Source organism: Trichosurus vulpecula, chromosome 2 (genome assembly GCF_011100635.1).
Source record: "Trichosurus vulpecula isolate mTriVul1 chromosome 2, mTriVul1.pri, whole genome shotgun sequence".
Lineage (NCBI taxonomy): Eukaryota > Metazoa > Chordata > Mammalia > Diprotodontia > Phalangeridae > Trichosurus > Trichosurus vulpecula.
This window is the reverse complement of record NC_050574.1, coordinates 96,765,353-96,779,025: the sequence shown is the minus strand read 5'-3', so window position 1 is coordinate 96,779,025 and position 13,673 is coordinate 96,765,353. Positions and strand designations below refer to the sequence as shown.

General features: G+C 40.3%; 1 protein-coding gene across 1 annotated transcript in view; it reads left to right on the top strand.

The window, feature by feature from the left end:
• The window catches only part of FAM124A (family with sequence similarity 124 member A), a 111,331-nt gene that overhangs the window by 16,551 nt on the left and 81,107 nt on the right, over positions 1 to 13,673 (top strand). Inside the window, exon 2 of the mRNA XM_036742683.1 lies at positions 610 to 641. Within this exon, the coding sequence (XP_036598578.1) occupies positions 610 to 641 (32 nt within the window). The remainder of the gene's footprint in view (positions 1 to 609; positions 642 to 13,673) is intronic.

Below are 13,673 nucleotides of genomic sequence, written 5' to 3'. Positions count from 1 at the left end.
GGATGTGTTCACTAAGCAGTTTGTGATGTGATACTCAGGAGAGAGAAAAGGAGAGAATCTTTGGAGATGGTAATCAAACACTTGGGACCTGATGGGAGTCACAGAAAGAATGCAGGGAAAGAAGAGAAGGCTGGAGACGAAGCCTTGGTAGATACCCATAGTTAATGGATGTGCTGTGGAAATGCCAACTCTTACTGTTTTTTGGAATTCAGTCTGATGAAACTTTAAATGGCAGATGACCAGTCCCAATGGAAGCAATTGCGATTTTAAAAATAGATGCATAGATTTTAGTCCGGTGAATGTTGCATCAGACTAGATGTGTAACACATACATGGATGAATCATTAGATATGGTGGAAACAGCATTGCTTTTAGAGTTGGGAGTCTTGGTTTTAAATTCTGGTTTTGTGGTAATGGGCGGGTCACCTACCTTTTCAGGGACTGTTTCCCTATATACAAAATGAGCGGAATCATGTTATCACACAAGGTTATTATTGGGAAATGCTTTGGAAAGCCTAATGTGCTGTGTGAATGTGAATTGTTGCTATTGTTTGGATAAAGAAAAATTAGATGGTACAACTATACTTATACTAAGGTTTTTATATTTCAGGTCAGACTACAGCCATATGTCCTCTACCAGCAGTAAGTATCACTTGAAAAACCATTCTTCATTTTTTTAAAAATTATTCCTCTCCTTGTTTCTATCTCTCTAATGTACACGTGGGACAGTGGAAGGACCGCTGGATCTCAAATCAGAAGACCCGGATACCAGTCACAAATCTGACACCTGTTATTTAGGGGCCATGGGCAAATCTGTTAACCTCTCTGAGCCTCAATTCTCTCATCTGTACAATGAGAGTGATTACACTTGGACTACCTTCTTCACACATTTGCTGTGAAGAAAAAACTTTGGATAGTCTAAAGTACTGTGTAAATGTGAGGTTGCTATTTTATTAAAATAGTATATAAGTTATAAAAATGTTCTTTAAATGTGAGATATCATTAATAATGGTGAAAATAACAAACATAAAACGTCAGCAGATTTATCATCCCAAAATCAAATGCTAAAGACTGTATCTTAACTACCTTAAAAGTGCTTTGGTGGAGGAGGAGATCTTTAAGAGAATCATAGGCAGCAAGGAATAAGTGGGAAAAATCACTGGATCTGGAATCAGAAAATCATTTTGCAAGTGAAAGGGGCCTGCATTCGGAACCAGAGTATCTGGATTTGAATCTTGACTCTGCCCTTTACTGTCTCTGTGACTATGGACAAATCACTTGGCCTTTCTAGGTCTTAGTTTTACTTGTCTGTGAAATGGGGGTATTGGAATAGCTGGCTTCTAAGTTTGCTTTTAGCTCCGTATCTATGATTCTGTGACTTGATTTTCAAGCCCCGGTCCCATTATTTACTCCCTTTGGGTTGTTGGAACTATATGAATTCTTTTATCTGATCACAATCATTCCGCCTCTCCCTCTGCCTTGCAACCCCAAACAAAGCCTGTTCTTTATCTTTACCTCCATCTCCGATTCCTCTACCCCTCAGTTCTTTGCCAGACCATCACCCCTACACTGGTTTCACTCTCCTCCCTCACCCATCTTGACCCCTTGATAAAATAGTTTAACTCTATATTGACCTCTTCTTGAGTCCCTTGTCCTCTTATCCTATTACCTGTCTCTCCCTGCCAACCCTTGCTTTGGATTATTCTCAGATATGCTGCCTTAACTCCTATTTACATGCTCCTGAAAGAAGCTGGAGGCAGTCATGAAACTGCTGACTGGGTCCACTACAAATTTATGTCACATAATCTCAACTGTGCCCTCACTGAAGCAAGGTAATCCTTTCATACTTCTCTAACTCATTTGGGGACAGCTAGGTGATGCAGTGGATAGAGCACTGGGCTTGGAATCAGGAATACTCATCATCATGAGTTCAAATCCAGTCTTAGACACTTACTTAGCTGTATGACGTTGAGCAAATCACTTAACCCTGTTTGCCTCAGTTCCTCATCTGTAAAATTGAGCCAGAGAAGGAAATGGCAAACCAGTCCAGTATCTCTGCCAAGAAGACCCCAAATAGGGTCACGAAGAGTCAGACAAGACTGAAAATGACTAAATAACAATAACAAATTGATTCCTGTCCTACTCACCACAATGTCTTTTGTAAACTGTTACATCACTCCTCAAGCCTCCCATGGTGCCTCTACCTCCCCCCACCCCCTACTCTCAGCTGAGTATCTTACTTAATATTTCACTGAAAAAAAAATGAGGCCATTTGCCAAGAGCTCTCTCTTCTCTCCTCCTCCTCATCTCACATCACTCTGATCCCTTCTGCCCCATCTCCTCCTTCACCGCCACCCCCACCCCGTCTCACATGTAGAGATTAGCCTTCTCAAGTGAACCCACCCCATCCTATCTTCTCCAATAGACTGACTTTGTCATCCTCGCTCTATCATTTCTCTTTAATCCCTCCTGTCTATTGGCTGTTTCCCTATTGCCTACAAACATGTCCTTGTCTCCCCTGTCCTCAGAAAACCCTCACTTGATCCATCCACCCCTACAAGCTATTGTTTCACCAATCTCTGCCCTCTTGTGATTAAACTCCTTAAGAAAGCTATCTGTAATCAATGCCTTTACTTTCTTTGCTCTCCTTCTGGTTTCTGACTTCATTATTCACCTGAAACTGTTCTCTGTAAATTTACCAGTCATTTCTTAACTGTCAAATCTGACAGCCCTTCCTCCATCCTCATCTTTCTTGACTTCTCTGCAGCCTTTGCCACTGTCAGTCACCCTCTTCTCCTTGACTTCCCTCTAGGTGTCTGCGACACTACTCTAGCCTTCTCCTCCCTCTCTGACCACTCCTCAGTCTCCTTTGTTGGGGCTTCAGCCAAGCCACACCTCATAACTGTGGGTCTCTCCCTGGGTTCTCTGTCTTGACTCTCCAGTCTTTTCCCTTTAGACTTCTTTGTTTGGTGTTCTCACCAGCTACCACAGATTCGACAATCATCTCTATGATAATGATTCTCAGATCTAATTACCCATCCTTAACCTACCTCCTAACTTCCAGACTTGAATCTCCAACTGTGTATTTGATATCTTTAACAGTATATCCTATAGACATCTTAAACTCAACTTATTCAAAACTGAATTCTTTATCCTTCCATCAAAGGCCTCCCATTTCTTATCTTTCCTATTACTATGGAGGGCACCACCATTTTTCTAGTCACCCAGGCTTACAACCCTAAGTGTCCTCCTTGATTCTTCACTTTCCTTCATCCCACATATCCATTGTGTCAACCTGTACTATTGGTTTTACCTTCAAAACATCTCTCATTTATGCCCCTTTCTTTCCCTGACGTTGCCACCATTGTGGTACAGACCATCATCTTTCTAGTCCTGGACCATTTCAAAAGACTGCTGGTTGGTCTTCCTGCCTTGAGTCTCTCTCCATTCCAGTCCATCCTCTACTCAGGTGCTTAATTCATCTTCCTAAAGCACATATCTGAGCATGCCACCCCTCTATTTGATCAATTCTAGTGCCTTCCTACCACTTATAGAATAAAATACAAGATCCTTGGTTTGGCTTTCAAGACCCTTCATAACCTTTCCAGTCTTCTTACATTTGGCTCCCACCTCCCTCACACTCTGCAATCCAGTGACACTGGCATCCTTGCTATTCCTTGCACATGATTTTTCTATCTCCTGACCCCAGGCATTTTTGCTACAGTCTCTTGTGTTCAGAATGATCTCTCTTCTCATCTCCATACTCTGGCTTCCCTGGCTTCCTTCTTATCCCAGATTAAATCCCACCTTCTATAAGATGCCTTTCCTGATATCCCTCAATGCTAGTGTCTTCCCTCTGAGATTATCTCCAATTTATCTTGTATATATTTTGTTTCTATATGGTGGTTTTCGTGTTGTCCCCTTGTAACAGCAACTATACTGGCACGCCCATGATGACTGCTAGCCCAGGTTCTTAGATCTGCTTTACTAGGAAAGATAGCTGTTTCAGGGGTGAACAATCTTCTTTAATCACATAAAATACAAACAGAGGAGATACAGAGAAGAGAAATAAAGACCAACAGAGAGGGCTCTATGGCTTGAATCAAAACAGTACTGCTATATATACTTTACATTCACCACTGGATCGAGAGAGCCTTTACCTCTGAGCAGTCGGGGGATCTGAACATACAGCCACTCAAGAGTCTCAGCCCGGGAATCAAAAGGTCCTTCTTGTAAGCAAGCCCCCAAAGCAAAAGCTCTCAGAATATATACTCCTTCAGCTAATAGGCTCAGTGCCTAATTAGAAATTAGCAAAAGATGTGTAAGCCTTCCTACAAGCAAGAAAGCTTCCCATGATGGGCTCCACATGAGGCTTATTGACAGGCAGGGAAGATCTTATTCCCCATTACCCTTACACCCCTCCATTAGACTGTGAGCCCCTGGAGAGCAAGTCTGTTGCCTTTCTTTATATCCCCAGGGCTTAATACAGTGCCTGGCACATAGTGGGTGCTTAATAAATGATTCTTGATTTGTCTTGAGTCACTTACCCTCTTGGGAATCAGCTTTGTCATTTATCATATGAGACTGTGAAATGACCTCTGAGGCCCCTCCTAGCTCTGTGACCCTTGAGTATAATTCGCTTGAAGGGATTGGGAATGTGGAAGAAAATATGTTAAGGTTTTCAGCAAGGTCAACTTTTAATAAAGCATTTGAAGACTGAAGTCCATTAAGGGCAGACAGAAAACAAATTCCCCAGATCCACATGGTTATACTCTCACCTAATTTACAAAGAAGCCTCATGGGATTTCCCCCTCTAATGTGTCTGTATCTGGAGAGAAATGTGGTCATGTTTAAAAGATACTCAGTATTTAGAGAAACCTTTTCCTGTGAATGAATCCTTTAGATATAAACATCAGTATAGATGAGGAGAATGGAGCCAACTTTTTTTTAAACTTTAAATATGATCTGAAACAAAATAAGAATAATGAGACGGAAGAATTTTGAAAGAGAAGTCTCAAATAACATGCTTCCACCTATCTCTAAAGGCTTTTCAAAGTTATATCCTTAACCTGAAGTTGGTCTTTAAATGAAAGCAATAGAAACATGATTATTTTTGTTAGCCTTGTGTCAGAGATTTGCTCCTGAAATGAAGAACTGGTTACACTTTGGGGACCGTTTATTTATCTGGCTTATTGCCCCTATCTACGGGGATTAGCTTGTCTTCTATGCAGTGAGGCTCACCAGGGTCCAGACACAAGCTAGTCTGACAGTATTACCCTGGGTGGGGGTAAGGAGGGAAAATTCTTGCCAGTGAACTCCCCTCTGAGGTCCTTTTATCTGGACTATTTGGGGCTGGACTGCTCTGCTGCAGGTCCCCTGTAGGTCCACTTAGTTCCTCCCCTCCCATGGCTACCCTCAGTGTATTCTGTAGCGCCTTCTCCTCATCTTTTTGATGGCGCTGCTCCCTGTAGCAGATGACACTTGTTCTGGACTTTTCTGGAAATCATGAGATGAGTAGATGAGTAGCCCTGTCCCAAGTTTAAAGTACATTTTTGTTTCAGCAGGCTTGGGAGCAAAAAAATGTGACTATATCTAATATATACATGTGACTTGGATACCTTGACTGAGGAATGCCTGACAAATATTTCTTTTTCTTCTAATGTTCCTTTTTAATTTTGAACTTGACCAATCTCAATAAACATTAACATTTCAATATGCAGAGAACAGAAGAGGCTTGTATGTTAAACTTGAACGTCTATTACATATTTTGGTCCAAAAACATGCAGATCAAACCTGGTACTAGCAAACTTTTTTCTGTGCTGCTAATTTTATTTTATTTTTTTTTTGGAATAAAACAAGCATTTCCATAACATAGTATAATAAAAAAGATGATTGCACCTGAAACTGCAAATCTAATAATAGCAATGAAATTTCCCTGCTGTCTGTGACCCTCCCGAATTTCCTTCTGCTTTCTTCTGCGCATACTTTTCGTGGTTCATTAACACTTCTTTCCTTTCCTTCTTTGTTCTATCACTTCCATTACCAACACACTCCTCAATGCCCCCTCTCCCCACAAATAGAAGGCCTCTGGTAACAAATAATCATAGTCAAGTATAAAGTTGAAGAAAAGTGTCTCCCACAAATAAAATGAATCCTGGGTCCCCATGATTTAAGAGAGTTATGCTTTTCCCAGTCTCCTACATATACGTTTTGAGAAGATTGATCTCTTTGAGAGAGATGATTAATAATTCTATGGATGCTATCCTCCATCTACAATATAAAATACTGGTAATGGGTATAGGGATGGAGAGAGGGTAGTAAGCAGGGTCCCTCACTCTACAAGTATCTTCACCCATCTGTAAATTGCTGCTTAAAGGGGAGGGAATCCAGTGTGCACCAATAAATGATTTCAGAAGGACCCTCCTCTCTCCTTCTTTGTTCTGGGTAGGCTCGCAAGATATCTCTAGTCTAAGGGATTTTGATTCATGTTCAGAATATCTTTCTGCTTACCACCTAGGTAGGCTGGCTAAGAGACACTAGAGCAATGTAACTGAAAAGCTTTGTAATCTTCCAGGGTAGAAAGCATTGTTTGGCTGCCTTCCCATCCTATGCCTCATGCTAAGTGCTGGATGGGCCATGGACTTTTCTCAGACTGCCTCCCCACTTTCCATTTGCCATTGCTGTGGATAACATTAGCCACCCGATGGGGGTTAGTAGCCGCTAATTTCTTCTTATAAAAATGAAAATGAACAGCTTTGAGGGAAAGAACAGAGAAGCAATGGGGGGAGGGGAATAATCTCTGTGTGTTTGCAGGCAGCATAGCATAAGATTTTGCCAACTACAGCAGGGAGAACTAGTTGGCTGCTTTATTTAACTCCTTCCTGTCCCAGAGAGAGGTCAAGGCACTTGCTTCCTTCTTTCTCCAGCTTGGAGTTCTGGGAGAAGGATATTGTCTCTAAGGGATAAATGGGACCATGTCTCCAAACCAGTTCTGGTCAGCACCACACTTACTGGTCACACACTCTTTTGGGTCTCTTTTTAGCTTAATATTAACCATATTGTTAATGGTAGCAGTTGCCACAGCTAACTCTCAGCAGCCTTTAGGGAAGCATGGAGGAGCACAAATTGGTGACCAGCTAAGTGCTAGACTCTGAAAAAAGTCCACATAGGGCAAATATGGAGGAAGAAGCTCTGCACTCTCCAATTGTAGACCTGGCTTCCCTGTCCTTCTCTCAAGATTCACTGCAAAACAGTTCTAAATACCCCAGTCCCATGACATCACTAGCTAATGGATTTTGCATGGTAATTCTGACATAGGGTTACACGAGTAAAACAAATCTATACATTCTCTGGGGCTGAACATGTATGTTTCTTCTGTGCCTCTAGTCCATCTCCTTTCTGTCGGGGGTGGGAGATACAAAGGAAAGTAATGACTGGCTATTGCATTATCAAAGTTGTCTTTCAAAGTTGTTTACATGATTATAGTCATTTTATAAATTGTTCTCTTTGTCACTTTGGTCTGTATCAGCTCCTATACAGGTCTGTCCAAGTTTTCCTGAATCCTCTTGGCATATATTTCTTTCTTCTATGTTAACATCTTCCCTAGTACAGTGTCCCAGTGATAGTCCGCTCTCCTTTCCACTGACCCTACTTACCTCCTGTTCTCTCTCCATTTCCTTTCTCTCTTGCTGCAGAAGTCTTTGTTGCCTGGAACCAAGCCCTCCCTGACTCCATCCCTTATTTCAATTCATACAAGGACCAGCCCAGGACAAAGTCTTTATTTAGTCTTTTGTGGAGATATTAGTGAGGTTGAGGGGGAGAGAGAGGCAGAAGGTAATGCTATGCAGCTATCCTTCCCTACCCCAGTGATCCTAAGTTCCCAGTCTCCAACTTCTGCCATCTCATCATTCCTTAAACCAAGACACTGTAGCCTTCATCCCTCCCACTTGTTCTCCAAATAGAACACTAGATTTGAAGCCAGAGGACCTAAGTTTGAATCCCAGTCCTGCCCCCTTACGGCCTTTGTGATCTTAAAAGGTCACTTCCTCTCTCTGGGCAAAATGCAAGGGTTATACTAAATGACCTTTAACATCTCTTTCAGTTCAAAATCTACAATCCTATAACCTCCTAGCTGTCACTCTGCAGGAGCTCCATGCCAACAGAGTCGTTGATAATGTATTAGAGTTAAGGAAGTCCCTAATCCCACATTTGGTTAGAGCAGAAAGTGGGAGAAGTCACTGGTGCCATTGAGGAGGGCAGGACAATCTGCTTCTGGCATGACATGGTATTTAGAATGCATTTTCCCATAGAAACATAGCTACCCACAAAGGTTTATACTATGTATATGTGTCATATCTATAAATATGCATATGTGTGTCATATATATGTCAAGTATATGTTATATATATATGTCATATATACTCAAGTATGTATGTGTGTATATGTGTATATATATGTGTGTATATATATGTATGTATGTATATGTATATATATATATATATATATGTCAGGTGCATTCTGAGTTAACTAGGTTTTTGTGGGCTGGTCCGGGACCAGAAACACAAGTTGTAACAGATTTTTCTGTAAAAAACTATTTTTCAAGTTCTGACTAGATGACATTAGTAAGTTGTCTTCTTTTCATGAGATATTGGATTACTGTTACTGCTTGAGCAATCAAAGTCATTCAGATTGGTCACTTTTCTATAAAAATCATTAAATAATTATGAAGCAATGAAAGATTTATATCTTTTAATGAATCAGTAAATATAGAGTTTTTAGTCCTGGTCCAATTTGGCTTATTTCACTAGCCTACTAGGCTATTTTTAGAAGGTAAACACTTAATTAAACTATTTTGTTCATGGATAATCTGATTTGTTCTTTTTAAAAAACTGTTTAATGATTTTTTTGTCACTTAGATTTTTCCATGTATCTCACCACTCTCCCTTTCCCATAGAGCCATGCCTAATGACAGAAGATAAAAAAAGAAAAAACCCCGTTCAGCAAAACTAGCTAACAATGAAAGAGGCTGGCATCACCTGCAGTGTTCAATACCCCAGGCCCCCAACTCTGACATTACCTGCAGTGTCCTATATCCCAGCAAAGCAGGGAGAGAGCTGTCTTCTCATAGCTTTTCTTTGGAGTCAGGCTTGGTCGTTTATAATTTTACAGCATTCCATTGCCATTATTTTGTGGTTCTTTCATTTACATTGTAGTGATTACATATGTGTGTGTTGCTGCTGTTTATTTCACTTTGCCTCATTTCATGAGTCTTCTATGTTTCTCTGTTTCATCAGATTAATCATTCCTTAAGGCAAAGTAATATTTCATTACATTCCTGCACCACAATTTTATTAGCTATTCCCCAATTAATATGAATCTACCTTTTAAACAATCCTTTATTACTATAAAAATACTTCTGTAACTATTTTGGAATATATTTTTTGGTATTTTGCAATATTTTTGAACTGGATTTGAATTGAATTTGGAATATTTTGGAATGTTTTTTTGGTAACTGGCCTTCTTGGGGCAGTGAAATCTCTGGGTCACAGGATATCCTGTTTCTGACAGAATCTATGTGACTTTGAGCAAGTAACTTAACCTCTATAGGCCTTGAATTCCTCATCTTAAAATGAGAGGGTTTAACTATATGGCCTTTGAGGTCTCTGTCAGCTCTAATAAGTCTATCATCTTAAAACATTTTTGTTGCATTCTTTTTTATTGGGGGGGGCAATTGGGGTTAAATGATTTGCCCAAGGTCACACAGCTACTACGTGTGTCAAGTGTCTGAAGGCAGATATGAACTCAGGTCCTCCTGACTCCAGGGCATGTGCGCTACTCACTGCACCACCTAGCTGCCCCTGTTGCATTCTTAACAGCGTTCCAAATTGCTTTACAGAGTGGTCAGACCAATTCATAACTCTACCAGTAGTGTATTAATGTACCCATCTTTCCATCATTTACTTTTCCTTTCTTTTGTCATCTTTGCCAACTTGCTGGTTGTGAAGTTATTTTCTATCAGAAAAAGAAAAAATGTACTTGATATTTGTAAGTTCTGAGGCAATAAGTTGGTACCATAGAAACTCTGGTTGTTGGTAGAAGGGCATTGAGTAATTGCTGATAGCCCCGTGAGCAGCTGCTAGCTGAGGACTGTCAGTAAGGATCAGAAGGAATGCCAAACAGATTTGCAGGTGTACCTTTTCAGCCCCTGAAGGCCTTTTCAGTTTTAAAGTTAGGGAAATCCCTAGACTTCTGCCACTCACAAAGAGGCTATACTTCCCAAGACATTAAATTTGAAAAGTGATTTTGTAATATATCTGCTGAATTTGTAAATCCAGCGTGACCATCTGGGCAAGAGGTTAAGCACCTTCTCTAGCCAGAGAAGTGGGTAGTTTGTTTTGTGAAGGCTATTTTTATCACCATTTTAAAAAGTTTTATTGATGACTTTTGTTATACATAAGTCATTCCAGGATATACTGCTTACATCTCCCCTTCCTAATAAATGTTCTCTAACAAAGAAAAAAAAAGTTAAGCAAAATTGACATATTGGCCATGTCTGAAAATGGAAGCAGCATTTTCACCCATAGTCCCTCATGTGTCCACCATAAAGGAGGAGACTCATTGTCTTATTTTTTCTCTTTTTGAGGGTAAAAGTGTGAAAAGGTATCTTAACTTTAGTGGTTACAGTGGAAATGGGGGAAAAGATACTAATGTGAAAGGCTGAAGTAATACAATCAAAGGGACTTGGGAGCTGATTAGGGATGGAAGGCATGGGAGAGGAAAATGTCAAAAAGCAATTGTTGGATTTTAATCCTAGGTGGCTGGGAGGATGGTTATACTATCAATAGAAATAGGGAAGGTCAGGGGAGGCGTAGCTTTTGGAAGGAAGATGACCAGTCAGACTGGTGATACTGAGTTTCAAGTGCCAGTAGGGCATCTAGGAAGGAGAAAAAGGAAGAAAATAAGCATTTATTAAGCTCCTGCTGTGTGCTAAGTGCTTTATAAATATTATCTTATTTGGTCCTCACAACAACCCTGTAAGGTAAGTGCCCACTTTATAGTTGAGACATTCAATAGGCAATTGGAAATAAATTCCTGGAGCTCTGGGAAGAAGTTAGGGTGGAAATATAGATTTGGGGATCATCTGAGTAGGAGGTGATGATTGGAGCCAAAGGAGTAGATTCAATCATCTTCTCTGCCCCAATTAAGGCAGAATATGTGTAAAGATAAGAGGCTTATGAACAGAAACCTAGTGGGCATTTTTATGTAAGGGGAAGGAAGGAGAATGAGCTAGAAAGCAGGGGTAAGAGATCCAAGAAGAGAATCATGAGAGCACAGTGTTTTCAAAATCTCTTAAACCCCTTGGTTTCCTTTAAGACCAAGCTCAGCCACTACCATTTACAAAGAGCTTTTCCTGATCACCATAGCTGTGAGTCCCCCATCCCAAATGAGTTTATATCCATTTCATAGATACTTACATACATATGTGTGTGTGTTTGTGTGTATATGGGAATATATATAGGCATAGTTTCATGTATATGTGTACACATATACCTGTGTACATGTATATATGTGTGTATATGTGTACACATATACCTGTGTATATGTATATATGTGTGTATATGTGTTTGTATTATGTGTGTATATATATATAAAATACACACACATATACACATATATACTATATTGTTGTTCAGTTGTATCCACCTCTTTGTGACCCCATAGATTTGTCCATGAGGTTTTCTTGGCAAAGATACTGGAGTGGTTTGCCACTTCCTTCTCCAGTGGCTTCCCATTTTACAATTGAGGAACTGAGGCAAATAGGGGTTATGTGATTTTTGCCCAGGGTCACACAGTGAGTAAGTGTCAGAGGCCATATTTGAATTCAGAACTTCCTGACTCCAAACCTGGTGCACCACCTAGCTGTCCCATGTGTGGATGTGCATGTATGCATGTTGTTTGCCCTAAGATATTATAAGTATCTGTTAAATGGTAGGAGCTTAATAAATGCGTATTGATTGATTCTCCAATATCACCATTATTTTTTATTGCATTTCTCTGGTTGGTACGTGTGTGTGTGTGTGTGTGTGTGTGTGTGTGTGTGATCACAAATGCACAACAGGTATCAGTGTTACATTATCAATTTTTTTTCTACTTAAAAATCACTGTAATTTTCCCTTTCAGATGTTGTGTTATTTATAGGTGAGTATGTGCAATGCTCCTCAATTCTCCTATTACTCCTAGCCTCTGATTATTTGCTTCAGTGAACAGAAGATTACAAAGGTGACCTTTCCAAAAATTTGTGCTTAGCGGCTCAGAACTTCAGCTTAAGCTCAACGATATGTCTCTAGGCATAAGGAAAAGTGTTTTCCAGATTAGATCCTCAAAATTTCACCTCCGTCGAAATGAGATCTTTGTTGGGCAAATAATTGAGTGTTTTCATGTTTCTGTTCAGTGAACTGAAAGTTGTAGTGTCTGACATGAGTGGCCTTGATTAACCTTCTTATAAGGCTAATAACTTTATTATTTACCCCATCAGAAGACTCTGCTTCATGTTCCCTGCAGCTGGCAAATGCAGCTCAGAGATGCTACCCTTCCCCACCCCCGCCCCCCACCCCTTCACCAGTGTTATCCAGAAGGCAGGGATTACCACTGCACTTTCACAAGCACCATTTGTCAGTCCTGAAAGGGATTAGTGTTTGGTGCTGGCAGCCTGTTCAGCCAATTGTGCTGGAGGCTTCTGCCATTGGAATTGTTTACACGGGAGACTGACCATGTGACAAGTTTCGTGCTTGTATGGTAACTTCTGCATTGAGACAAACTGCATAATGAGTACATGTACCCTTTACTGAAGAAGGTGATGAAAAAATGGAATTTTTTCCCCTTGTCTCATAGCTGTTCTTCAATATGTACGTTGTACTCCCTCCTTTACATCTCATGTATTTACTATTTACACACACACACATGCACACATGCACACACGCACACACACACACATATCCTAATGTGGAATGTCGTGCCCGGGGCTAACTAGGTCTAGAGCTCAGACCCTCCATGGCCTGGCTAGCACAGCCAACTTGGCCTCTTTGTTGTTGTTACATTAGTAAATCCATGATTTCATTGGTATGGATGTTCTCTCCATTTAAGCCAAACCCCATTTCAAACAATGCCTCTTTTTGCTACAACCACATATGTGTTCATGGAGTAAGATGTCCCATTTATAATTAATGCCTCATGACTTTTGTGTGAATGTGTAGTTTACATACTTAACTAAATGATATATGAATGATGGTATTTTATCTCTGTCTTATATTTGTCTTCCCAAGAAATTGTTGCAAGTTCCTCCTCCAGTATCAGGCATTAATACTTAGTGGCCATCTTTTCTGGCCCAGCCATGGACCCGTCTCTCTGTCTGCTCATTCTTCTCTTAACTGAATCAGGTTTAAATCAATTTGCGTGCCATCGAGATGATCTTCAGAAAGATAAACCCTCTTAGACATGGCTTCGTGTGAGTCACATTAAAAACCTGGGAGAAAGAAGTTGGTTAGCAGAATGTGGAAAATACCTATTTTGGCCTTCAGCATTAATGAGAAAGCACAAGCTAGTTCCCAGTGAATCCATATGCTTTTCTCATCTATATGTCTGTTACTATAGCAACAGCATGTGTGTTGGCAGCAG